The 13,001-nt window shown below is 36.5% G+C and overlaps 2 protein-coding genes across 3 annotated transcripts in view; both read left to right on the forward strand.

Annotated features, from left to right (window-relative positions):
* Positions 1-13,001, forward strand: part of DENND4B (DENN domain containing 4B) — a 135,580-nt gene that overhangs the window by 94,316 nt on the left and 28,263 nt on the right. The gene's annotated exons all lie outside the window — the stretch shown is intronic.
* Positions 1-13,001, forward strand: part of GATAD2B (GATA zinc finger domain containing 2B) — a 98,410-nt gene that overhangs the window by 75,806 nt on the left and 9,603 nt on the right. For both annotated transcript variants that reach the window (XM_036922238.2, XM_036922239.2), the window contains exons 2-3: positions 5,082-5,417; positions 12,374-12,503. In XM_036922238.2, coding sequence (XP_036778133.2) covers positions 5,083-5,417; positions 12,374-12,503 — 465 coding nt within the window. In that variant the 5' untranslated portion in view covers position 5,082. The remainder of the gene's footprint in view (positions 1-5,081; positions 5,418-12,373; positions 12,504-13,001) is intronic.

Consider the following 13,001-nt stretch of genomic DNA (forward strand, 5'->3'; position numbering starts at 1 on the left):
CATGTTGTTGTTAGTGGCAGAATTTCATTTCTTTTTCTGGCTGAAGAATATTTCATTGTATATATGTACCACATCATCTTTATCCATTCATCTGTTGACGGACACTTAAGTTGTTTCCATATCTTGGCTACTGCAGACAATGTGGTGATAAGCATAGAGGTGCCTATATCTTTTCAAATCAGGTATTTCATTTTCTTTGAGTAAGTTCCTAGAAGTAGAATTGCTGGATCAAATGGTACTTCTGTTTTTAGCTTTTTGAGGAACCTCTATACTGCTTTTCCACAGTAGCTGCACCAGTTGACATTCCCACCAACAGTGTAGGCTGGTTCTCATTTCTCTGCATCCTCACCGGCATTTGTTAATTTTTTTGTGTTTTGGACAGTGCCATTCTAACTGGTGTGAGGTGACTTCTCATTGTGGTTTTGATTTGCATTTCCCTGATGATTAGCAGTGTGGAGCATCTTTTCATGTTGGCCACCTGTGTTTCTTCTTTGGAGAAATGTCTGGGTCCTCTGCCCATTTTTTAATCAAGTTATTTGTTTTTTTGGTGTTGAGGCATATGAGTTCTTTATATATTTTGGGTGTTAACTCCTTACCAGGTAAATCATTTATGAATATATTCTCCCATACTATAGGTTGCCTTTTTGTTCTACTGATGGTGTTCTTTGCTGTACAGAAGCTTTTTAGTTTGATGTAGTTCCACTTGTTGATTTTTTATTTTGTTTTCCTTGCCCAAGGAGATGTGTCGAGGAAAAAGTTGCTTATATTTTTGTTCAAGAAATTTTTGCCTATGTTTTCTTCTAAGAGTTTCTTGGTTTCATGACTTACATTCAGGTCTTTGATCCATTTTGAATTTACTTTTGTGTATGGAGTTAGACAGTAATCCATTTTCATTCTCTTGCATGTAGCTGTCCAATTTTCCCAGCCAGTTATTAAAGAGGCTGTCTTTCTCCATTGTATATTCATGGTTCCTTTATCATATTTTTTTGGTATCATTAATCTACAATTACATGAAGAACATTATGTTTATCCTTTATCATATATTAATTGACCATATGTGCATGGGTTTATATCTGGGCTGTCTGCTCTGTTCCATTGACCATTGAGTCTGGTCTTAGGCCAGTACCATGCTGTTTTGATTACTGTAGCTTTGTAGTATACCTTGAAGTCAGGGAGTATGATACCCCCAGCTTTGCTCTTCTTTCTTAGGATTGCTTTGGCTATTTGGGGTCTTTTGTGGTTCCACATGAATTTTAGAACTATTTGTTCTAGTTCATTGAAAAATGCTGATGGAATTTTGATAAGGGATTGCATTGAATCTGTAAATTGCTTAGGGCAGGATGGGCATTTGACAGTATTCATTCTTCCTATCTATGAGCATGATAAATTTCCATTTATTTGTGTCCTTAATTTCTTTCATGAGTGTCTTACAGTTTTCATAGTATAGGTCTTTCACTTCCTTGGTTAGGTTTATTCCTAGGTATTTTATTCTTTTTGATGCAATTGTGAGTGAAATTGTTTTCCTGATTTCTCTTTCTGCTAGTTCATTATTAGTATATAGGAATGCAACAGAGTTCTGTGTATTAATTTTGTATCCTGGAACTTTGCTGAATCCAGTTACTAGTTCTGATAGTTTTTTGATGGGGTCTTTAGGGCTTTCTATATATAATACCGTGTCATCTACAAATAGTGACAGTTTAACTTCTCTAACAGTTTTGATGCCTTTTATGTCTTTCTGTTATCTGATTGCCATGGCTAGGAACTCTAGTACTATGTTGAGTAAAAGTGGTGAAAGTGGACATCCTCCTCTTGTTCCTGATCTTAGAGGAAAAGATGTTAGCTTTTCACCATTGAGTATGATGTTAGCTCTGGGTTAGTCATATATGGCTTTTATTATGTTGAGGTATGTACCCTCTATACCCATTTTGTTGAGAGTTTTTATCATGAATGGGTGTTGAATTTTGTCAGGTGCTTTTTCAGCATCCATGGAGATGATCATGTGGTTTTTAATCCTTCTTTTTGTTAATGTGGTGTATAATATTGATTGATTTATGAATATTACACCATCCTTGCATCCTTGGAATAAATCCCACTTGGTTGTGATGGATTGTCCTTTTGATATATTCTTGAATTTGGTTTGCCACTATTCTGTTGTTGATTTCTGCATCTATGTTCATCAGGGATGTTGGTCTATAATTTTCTTTTTTTTTTTGTAATGTCTTTGTCTCATTTTGGTATTGAAGTGATACTGACCTCATAAAATGAGTTTGGAAGTATTCCCTCCTCTTTTACATTTTGGAATACTTTAAGAAGGATGGGTATTAGCTCTTCTTTAAATGTTTGGTAGAATTCACCTGTGAAGCCATTGGGTTCTGGAATTTTGTTTTTTGGGAGTTTTTTGATTACCAGTTTAATTTTATTAATGGTAATTGGTTGGTTCAGATTTTCTGTTGCTTCCTGGATCAATCTTGGAAGATTGTATTTTTCAAGGAATTTGTCCATTTCTTCTACGTTGTCCAATTCATTGCCATATAATTTTTCATAGTATTCCCTAATAATTCTTTCTATTTCTGTGGTATCTCTTGTGACTACTACTTCTTTGTTTCTGATTTTATTTATCTGTATACTCTCTTTTACTTGATAAGTCTGGCTAGGGGGTTACCTATTGTATTTATCTTTTTCAAAGAACCAGCTTTTAGTTTCATTAATTTTTTCTATTTAATTCTCCTCTGTATTATTTATTTCTGCTTTGATCTTTATTATATTCTTCTTTCTACTAACTTTGATTTTCATTTGTTCTTCTTTTTCTAGTTTCTTTCATTGTGATTTTAGACTGTTTATTTGGGATTGTTCTTCTGATGTCCAAGAAATATTGGACTGTTATGTCTTTGTTTTCATTTGTCTCCATGTATTTATTTCTGTTTCAATTTGGTCGTTGATCCATTGATTATTTAGAAGCATGTTGTTCAGCCTCCATGTGTTTTTAGGCTTTTTTATTTTCTTTGTGTAATTTATTTATAGTTGCATATCATTGTGGTCTGAGAAGTTGCTTGATACAATTTCACTCTTTTTTAATTTATTGAGACTCTTTTTGTGGCCTAGTATGTGATCTGTTCTGGAGAATGTTCTGTGTACACTTGAGAAAAATGTATATCCTACTGTATTTGGGTGGAGTGTTCTGTAGATGTCTGTTAAGTCAATCTAATCTAATGTATTGTTCAGTGCCTCTATTTTCTTATTTATTTTCTGTCTTGTTGATCTGTTGATGTGAGTGGTGTGTTAAAGTCTCCTACAATAAATATGCTGTGGTCTATTTCCCCCTTGAATTCTGATAGTATTTGTTTTACATATTTAGGTGCACCTATAGTGGGTGTGTAGATATTTATAATAGTTATATTATATCCTCTTGTTGGACTGACCCCTTTATCATTATGTAATGTCCTTGTTTGTCTCTTCTTTCTTTGTTTTGAAATCTATTTTGTCTGATACAAGTACTGCTACTCCTGCATTTTTCTCCCTATTTTTTGTATGAAATATCTTCACTTTTAGCCTGTGTATGTCTTTGGGTCTGAAATGAGTCTCCTGTAGGTAGCATATAGATAGTTCTTGTTTCTTTATCCATTCGGTCACTCTATGTCTCTTTTGATGGGTGCATTTAATCTATTTACATTTAAGGTAATTATTAATAGGTATGTACTTATTGCTGCTTTTTTTAGTACTTGTTTGTTTTCAGTTTGTTTTTATAGCTCCTTTCTTCCTCTCTTATATACTCTTCTCTTGATATTTGATCAGTTTCTTTAATGTTGTGGTTGAATTTCTCTTTTTTAATTTTTTGTTTCTATTACAGGCTTTTTAATTTTTTGTATCTATTACAGTCTTTAGGTTTGTAGTTACCAAAGGTTCGAGGATAACTTACTGACTATATAATGGTTATTTTTCTTCATTATAACTGGAAGAGAATCAAATGGAAGATGCTTCAAGTACACAGATATTTTTCTTTATAAGAGAACCAATTAACCTTGGTAGTCTTCTCCCTCCCGCCACCTGAGTCTGTGAATTATCTAGCCTAATTGCATATCTTAGATATGAAAGTCATAGCCCTAGGGTATAGAAATTAAATTTTGTTGAGCACCTTCTAAGTGCCCACTTTTATAGATGAAATTGAGACTTGGGAGGTAAAGTAACTTACTAAATATTTGACCTTGTAAGATTAAATAGCAGTTTGAACCTATGTTTCTGTGACACAAGAAATTTTTTTTCCAGTGCCTCATTGCTCTTTCCTATCAGGAAAAACAGCCCTGGATTTAAAGTGTTGGAGAAATTCTGCATTTAGATTTCGTTAGTGTAAAAAATCAAAGTGTGAAGGAGAAAATGATAATTGGCTTGCCTTTAATAGTTTTGCTACATGAGTTGAGAAAGTATTGCCTCTTATCAACCTAAGCACCTGACTTTTTAATTAGACAAAGCCAAGTATCTAAAGATACTGAATCTATATAGAATTTCAGGCAAATAACAATAGTCCCTCTGATTCTTGCCATATCCATACAACTGAGGTTTCCTATTAGATGCCCTTTGTCTAATTCATCTTTCTCATATTTCTTTATCCATAAGATTGCCCAATTAAAGATATGTGTGGTCAACCTGAGTAATTTCCCATTCTTAAAAGAATCTTGTCCAGGAGAAGAATTTGGCATGAGAATTAAAACCAAAGCATCTGACTTTGAGCATACACACACAAAAAGCCAGTCATAAAAGGGTGTTTGTTTATTGTTTGAGAGATGTAGTCTTAATGGACTGTTCAGGTGAGTATAGTCTTTGGTTTCAGGCATCTATACAGTGAGAACCTTGGTATGTATGTGTATGAAAGTATGTAAAGTTTACTTACCTTGCTGAGGTTGAGTGGAGAAATCTTTACTACAAATGTTAAAGGAACATTGAGGGTAGAAGGTTAGCTTGATTAACTTTGAACTTCCATGTTTATATCTGTGATTTTTCTTAATACCTTTATCACCTTACCCTCTTTCCTTATAGACTATTTAAGGGGCTTTATTTTTATCTCACTTATGTTTTTCTTTCCATAGGATGGATAGAATGACAGAAGATGCTCTTCGCTTGAATCTGTTGAAGCGGAGCTTAGACCCAGCAGATGAGCGAGATGATGTCCTGGCCAAGCGACTCAAAATGGAGGGGCATGAGGCCATGGAACGTCTGAAAATGTTGGCATTGCTCAAACGGAAGGATTTAGCAAATCTTGAAGTACCGCATGAGTTACCCACCAAACAGGATGGCAGTGGTGTCAAGGGCTATGAAGAGAAACTCAATGGGAATCTCAGGCCTCATGGGGACAACAGGACTGCTGGAAGACCAGGCAAAGAAAACATCAATGATGAACCTGTGGATATGAGTGCTAGAAGGAGGTATGGTTCAGTTCAGCTGCCTCCAGGGATCAGGTCTTCTTATAAACTAGGTCTATAAAAAGGGAATGAATTCCAATGAGAGAAGGGTGTTTTTCATCCTACAGTTTCTTGAAAAAGGACATACCTGTGCCAACTGGCTTGACCATGAAATCCTGTCATTTCCAAATGAAACTTAAGTGCCTCAAAAGTGTGCTTAGCATACAGGGAATCATAATTCTTATCCTTAAGATAAAGTGGTCATTTCTGGATAAGACCTGATACCCCAATTAGAAGTGAGATAATATACACATTCTTGCTAATCTTATGGCCATTTTAGGAAGGAAAAAACAATCTTTCTTCAGATCATCTCAGGAGTTTTAGGATCTGTTTATTATGGAGTCCCAGTTTTTATTACATCAGAATCATCGTGCCAGCTTGTCTTGTGTCTTGTGCCAAAGAAATTATCTTCATGTGGTGATTCTATACATTCTTGCTTCAGGTGTGCCACTCTCCCTAGCCCCCACATATGCATACACATTTGCTTATACACACACACTCATGATTGTGTACGCACACACACACACCAAACAACACATAAGCACAAATTTCCACAGGTCTTTTCTGGTATCTGTCAAAGTTGATGGAGCACACACTAAGAAGAGGTACCTAGAACCAGCTGTGCATAAAGAATACTAGGACAGTAAATCACAGTATAGACAACCCTAGTATTAAGAACATGCCATTATTAATGTTTTAGAAACTGATAAGCATGAAAATTACTTTTCATTGTCCAGTTGTTCTTTAACTGACCTTGGTGACTTTGACCTGGGACTGATCCAAAGCAGGATCTTTTTTTTTTTCCCCAAAGCAGTATCTTTAAGAGCTAGATTGATAGAGAAAGAAAGGAGGGAATGATTATAATCTTAACCTGGGTTTAATTCTCTATCGTTTAATTTTTATTTACTAGTACTACTGTACCAGGATTACTTTTTTTAAACCACAACCAATGAGGGAGCATTATTCTTGGTCATAGCATTAAAAACTCTTAGGAAACTTCAGACAAATTCCCTAGTGATCCTAGAAGAGGAGGAATATCTTTGGATAGCTTGGAAGCTATAGGTAGTGTCAGCAGGATATTAAGAAAATAGATTCAACCTTAGATCCTTTGGGAGAAATAGAAAGTAGATAACTGAGATCATTCACCTGAGCAGCCCACTTGTCCCATAATCACCCTTACCCTTCTGGAGCAAGTGACTAATCCTGCTTCATTGGAAAGAAAGAAGAGGAGAAATGTTAGGTGGGTTTCTCACATTCAAAATTGGAACTGAAATACATTTTTCATAAAAGCACTGTTAACATATTTTAGTGTAAAGTCTTACTAGTGTTCTTGGAATTGTACTGTAGCACAGATGAATTTGTTTAAAAAATCACACTACCCTGAAAACCCTACCATTGTGTTTCATTTTTGTTGTTGTTGTTTGTTATCATTAATCTATAATTACATAAAGAACCTTATGTTTACTAGGCTCCCCCCTTCACCAAGTCCCCCCTACATACCCCATTACAGTCACTGTCCATCAACATAGTAAGATGCTGTAGAATCACTACTTGTCTTCTCTGTGTTGCACATTCCTCCGCATGCCCTCCCCCCCACATTATACATGCTAATCGTAATGCTCTCTTTCTTTTTCCCAGCCCTTATCCCTCCCTTCCCACCCATCCTTCCCAGTCCCTTTCCCTTTGGTAACTGTTAGTCCATTCTTGGGTTCTGTGATTCTGCTGCTGTTTTGTTCCTTCAGTTTTTCTTTGTTCTTATACTCCACATATGAGTGAAATCATTTGGTACTTGTCTTTCTCTGCCTGGCTTATTTCACTGAGCATAATACCCTCTAGCTACATCTATGTTGTTGCAAATGGTAGGATTTGTCTTCTTATGGCTGAATACTATTTCATTGTGTATATGTACCACATCTTCTTTATCCATTCATCTACTGATGGACATTTAGGTTGCTTCCATTTCCTGGCTATTGTAAATAGTGCTGCAATAAACATAGGGGTGCATCTGTCTTTTTCAAATTGGGCTGCTGCATCCTTAGGGTAAATTCCTGGAAGTGGAATTCCTGGTTCAAATGGTATTTCTATTTTGAGCTTTTTGAGGAACCTCCATACTGCTTTCCACAATGGTTGAACTAGTTTACATTCCCACCAGCAGTGTAGGAGGGTTCCCCTTTCTCCACAACCTCACCAACATTTGTTGTTGTTTGTCGTTTGGATGGTAGCCATCCTTACTGGTGTGAGATGATATCTCATGGTGGTTTTAATTTGCATTTCTCTGATAACTAGCGATGGGGAGCACCTTTTCATGTGTCTGTTGGCCATCTGAATTTCTTCTTTGGAAATTCAGCTCCTCTGCCCATTTTTTAATTGGATTATTTGCTTTTTGTTTGTTGAGGTGCGTGAGCTCTTTATATATTTTGGATGTCAAGCCTTTATCTGATCTGTCATTTACGAATATATTCTCCCATACTGTAGGGTACCTTTTTGTTCTATTGATGGTGTCTTTTGCTGTACAGAAGCTTTTCAGCTTGATATAGTCCCACTTGTTCATTTTGCTTTTGTTTCCCTTGCCCGGGGAGGTATATTCGTGAAGAAGTCACTCATGTTTATGTCCAAGAGATTTTTGCCTCTGTTTTTTTCTAAGAGTTTTATGGTTTGATGACTTACATTCAGGTCTTTGATCCATTTTGAATTTACTTTTGTGTATGGGGTTAGACAGTGATCCAGTTTCATTCTCTCACATGTAGCTGTCCAGTTTTGCCAGCACCATCTGTTGAAGAGACTGTCATTTCCCCATTGTATGTCCATGGCTCCTTTATCGTATATTAATTGACCATATATGTTTGGGTTAATGTCTGGAGTCTCTATTCTGTTCCACTGGTCTGTGGCTCTGTTCTTGTGCCAGTACCAAATTGTCTTGATCACTGTGGCTTTGTAGTAGAGCTTGAAGTTGGGGAGTGAGATCCCCCCCACTTCATTCTTCCTTCTCAGGATTGCTTTGGCTATTCGGGGTCTTTGGTGTTTCCATATGAATTTTTGAACTATTTGTTCCAGTTCGTTGAAGAATGTTGTTGGTAATTTGATAGGGATTGCATCAAATCTGTATATAGCTTTGGGCAGGATGGCCATTTTGACAATATTAATTCTTCCTAGCCAAGAGCATGGGATGAGTTTCCATTTGTTAGTGTCCTCTCTAATTTCTCTTAAGAGTGTCTTGTAGTTTTCAGGGTATAGGTCTTTCACTTCCTTGGTTAGGTTTATTCCTAGGTATTTTATTCTTTTTGATGCAATTGTGAATGGAATTATTTTCCTGATTTCTCTTTCTATTATTAGTTCATTGTTAGTGTATAGGAAAGCTACAGATTTCTGTGTGTTAATTTTGTATCCTGCAACTTTGCTGAATTCCGATATTAGCTCTAATAGTTTTGGGGTGGAGTCTTTAGGGTTTTTTATGTACAATATCATGTCATCTGCAAATAGTGACAGTTTGACTTCTTCTTTACCAATCTGGAACCTTGTATTTCTTTGTTTTGTCTGATTGCCATGGCTAGGACCTCCGGTCCTATGTTGAATAACAGTGGGGAGAGTGGGCATCCCTGTCTTGTTCCTGATCTCAGAGGAAAAGCTTTCAGCCTCTTGCTGTTCAGTATGATGTTAGCTGTGGGTTTATCATATATGATGGCCTTTATTATGTTGAGGTACTTGCCCTCTATGCCCATTTTGTTGAGTTTTTATCGTGAATGGATGTTGAATTTTGTTGAATGCTTTTTCAGCATCTATGGAGATGATCATGTGGTTTTTGTCCTTCTTTTTATTTATGTGGTGGATGATGTTGGTGGATTTTTGAATGTTGTACCATCCTTGCATCCCTGAGATGAATCCCACTTGGTCATGGTGTATGATCCTTTTGATGTATTTTTGAATTCGGTTTGCTAATATTTTGTTGAGTATTTTTGCATCTATGTTCATCAGGGATATTGGTCTGTAGTTTTCTTTTTTGGTGGGGTCTGCCTGGTTTTAGTATTAGGGTGATGTTGGCTTCATAGAATGAGTTTGGGAGTATTCCCTCCTCTTCTATTTTTTGGAAAACTTTAAAGAGAATGGGTATTATGTCTTCTCTGTATGTCTGATAAAATTCCGAGGTAAATCCATCTGGCCCGGGGTTTTGTTCTTGGGTAGATTTTTGATTACCGCTTCAATTTCTTTGCTGGTAATTAGTCTGTTTAGATTTTGTGTTTCTTCCTTGGTCAGTCTTGGAAGGTTGTATTTTTCTAGGAAGTTGTCCATTTCTTCTAGGTTTTCCAGCTTGTTAGCATATAGGTTTTCATTTTATTTCATTTTATTTTACAGAGGTGAACTTTTGAAGCTGGAAAGTATTTTTAACTGTCCCCAGGAAAAGAGGCTTGATGTAAAATAAACCATCTAGACCCCTGTTCTACTGGAAGAATAGGCCCTCTTGGCCTCTGTTTCTCTTCTTCCCTTTCACCAAATATACTGACCGCTATTTTCTTAGCCCCAAATTTTTTTATAAGGACAAACAAGATTAATAGATTGTTCAGAAAGGAGAACAGTGGTTTCTTTGATGTGGATGAAAGGAGGAAAGAACTTAAAAGCAGAAGGAAGAGCTTTGGACACGATAGCCATATCATAATTGCCTAAATACTTTTCTTTGTCATCAGTTGGGCAAGTTTTGATGTCTATGATATAAGGTATGTGTGAAACCAGTACTGCTTATATTTTGGAATGCTAGAGAGGCATGGCATTTTCTTTCCTTTTTAGTTGTTTTTACTACTGGGATAAGGATTAGGAGTTCTATAACTCCTAGGAACCTGCTGTTCTGAGTCACAGGTGATGTGTGCAGTAAGTCTGGCTTTTTATATTATCTAACAGGTAGGGTTTCATAAGAACACCAAATATTGTAAATCATATATATGTTTGGGAAAGTAGCGAAATAATTTCTGTCCCTGGAAAGTTTAATGAATGAAGCCAGAATCCCAGGTCAAAAGTAAAAAGAAAAATCAAGGAAATGAAACTTGACTGGGGCTTTGCCTTACCTGTGCTACATATTTAATGTGGATCTGATTATATCTGGGAATCAAGTATCATTTAGGATTATTCTCAACTGCAACTTCCTGATAAATGCCACTCAATTCCAAAATTTCCATTCAGGATTGTCTTTGCCTGTCTTGTTGCTGGCCAGTCCTTAAGCAGTAGGTACCACTCATTTGAGCAAGGAGAATTTCTTATCTTAGAAATAATCTGTAATGTATGTATCCATCCAGGACTAGAATAGAAAGAGCTTCCGACTATTGATATAAACACTGGAGAGTCAAGTAGGAGTAGAAATCTACCAGACCTCAAAACTGTTCACCCATCTTAGGTTAGGAATGTGGGAGGTAGGGGGTAGTGAAGGAATATAATACAGAAATGATAAAATCACAAAAAAATTCAAACTTTTTATGTAGGCCTAATCATTACTCTAGGAACTTAAGGTTAGAGAATGGAAGGTTTTTTCCTCCCTCTAATGGCTTCTTTTTCTGTAACCCTGCATTCTGAGCTTGCTGAGTCTGTGACCCACCAGTGGTTAATGGAGCATTTGGAACAGACTTAATAGTTCCCAAAAAAGTTCTGTCACTCTGTTCCCCATTCTACTTTCTTAGCTGTATTTGGTTGATTTTAGTAACAATGTTAGTTACTAAAATTGAGAAATGCCTATCTCAACTATCTAGGTGCCTTGTCCAGAAGCCATCCACATCCCAACAGCAGCTGAGATGAGAGGCCCTGAGAAATGGTAGAGAGGCTTTCAGGACTAAAGATCTGTGGATGTTAAGGGTTTGAGTTACATGTTTAAATAAGACCTAAAAACACATTCCTTGAGACCTATATACTCATAACTACACTGAAGAGTTCAGGTAAGTAAGAAAGATAATCTTTGAGTTAAGAGGTTAGAGGATAGCTAGAAGATATGGTCATTGATTTGAAAACCTAAAGCAATTGGAATTCCAGGATTCTTGTTAACCAGGTCTTACGCACTGAGTGCCATTTTTAGAGAAACAAGAAACAAGACCAAAACTAGAGTTGTCTAATAGGATTGGGAATAGGGGAGCCAGTATGGAAGATTTAGATTTCAGAGTCAATTCTAGACAGTTTCTTTCTAAGGGAAGATGCTAAGTAGAACTCTGGCAAGTAGATGCAAATTCCATATATTTAGTTCTGGAGTGTCAGTTCTCCAGAAAGCTATAGACATTATACTTGGCACTGTCCATTCCTTCAAGTCACTGACAACAGTATCTTCTTTTGCCTTAACTCTTTTTCTCCCCACCATAAGAACTTTTGCCTTAACTTTTGACAGGATGGACTCTCATTGGAATTGTCACATAACTTCCTTCTTTCACTTCCTCATGTAGCTAGGAGCATGTTTTTATCAGTATAATGAGCTGCCTCCTTAGCAACATACCGTCTGTACCTAGGGTGGCCAGATAGGCGCAGCTGCCTTAGCCCTTCTTCCCCATTTCAAACTGGCTTTTTCCTTCTTGGACCTCTAAATAACTAACAAGGCAACTCATAGGAGAGTGAGATACAGGGAAAACATTTAGAATTTTGATGGAAATCAGTGTGGTAAGAACGGTCATCTCTTACTCCCACTTCTAAAGCCAGTCAAGTGTCTTTGTGTCTGTTCATGCATCCTCTGTAAGGAATCGAGATGGGAAAAGTACTTCTACTGAGGTTTTATCATCACTTAAAATCTTGTTGTCTTCACTATCCTGGAATTTGAGTGTCTCTGTCTTCCCCTGGGTGAATTGGGGCAGACCTAAATAAGTTCCCTTGGATTTTTTGATCACTGTAGCAAAGAAGTTTTCTTAACTTTTCTATGAACTTCACTGTTGGAAATACCTTAATTTTTCCTTTTTTTTGTCCAGTGAACCAGACCGGGGAAGGCTAACTCCCTCCCCAGACATCATTGTTTTGTCTGATAATGAGGCTTCCAGTCCCCGTTCCAGCTCCCGAATGGAAGAAAGACTCAAAGCAGCCAACTTAGAGATGTTTAAGGTAAAAAAAAGAAATATTTCTTTCTTCATTTTTTGCTCCTCCTATTCATTTTAATTCTCTATGAGTCCCAGTTCTTTTTTTACAGTTTATTTTTTGGATCTAAATAACTACCTTTATAAGATTTAAGCTTTATAAGTGATTCTCAACCTCAGAGGCATGCCCTCTTTGAACTGTTAGAATCAAGTGGAGAAGATAGTTTGAAAAAACATAATCAATATGATATATCTTTGGAAAATGAAGATAAAACTTCATAATTCAAGTCACATAAAGTCCTGGCTGGCAGGATACCTTCTATACTTTATCCTGGGACTCAGAATATGGAGGATTCCTAAGTTTTTATGTTTATCTAGAGAAAACATGGCTTTAAAGGGTTTAGAAACACTATTTTAAAGGTAAGTAATCTCTCCCTTTGGCCATTCTTATATTTTGCCAGGAATCAAGTTACTTAGCATTTATATATGGTCTCTCCTTTCATTCTGTAAGCATTTTTTGAGTAAC

The sequence above is a fragment of the Manis pentadactyla genome, chromosome 19 (assembly GCF_030020395.1).
Source record: "Manis pentadactyla isolate mManPen7 chromosome 19, mManPen7.hap1, whole genome shotgun sequence".
In the NCBI taxonomy this organism is placed as follows: Eukaryota; Metazoa; Chordata; class Mammalia; order Pholidota; family Manidae; genus Manis; species Manis pentadactyla.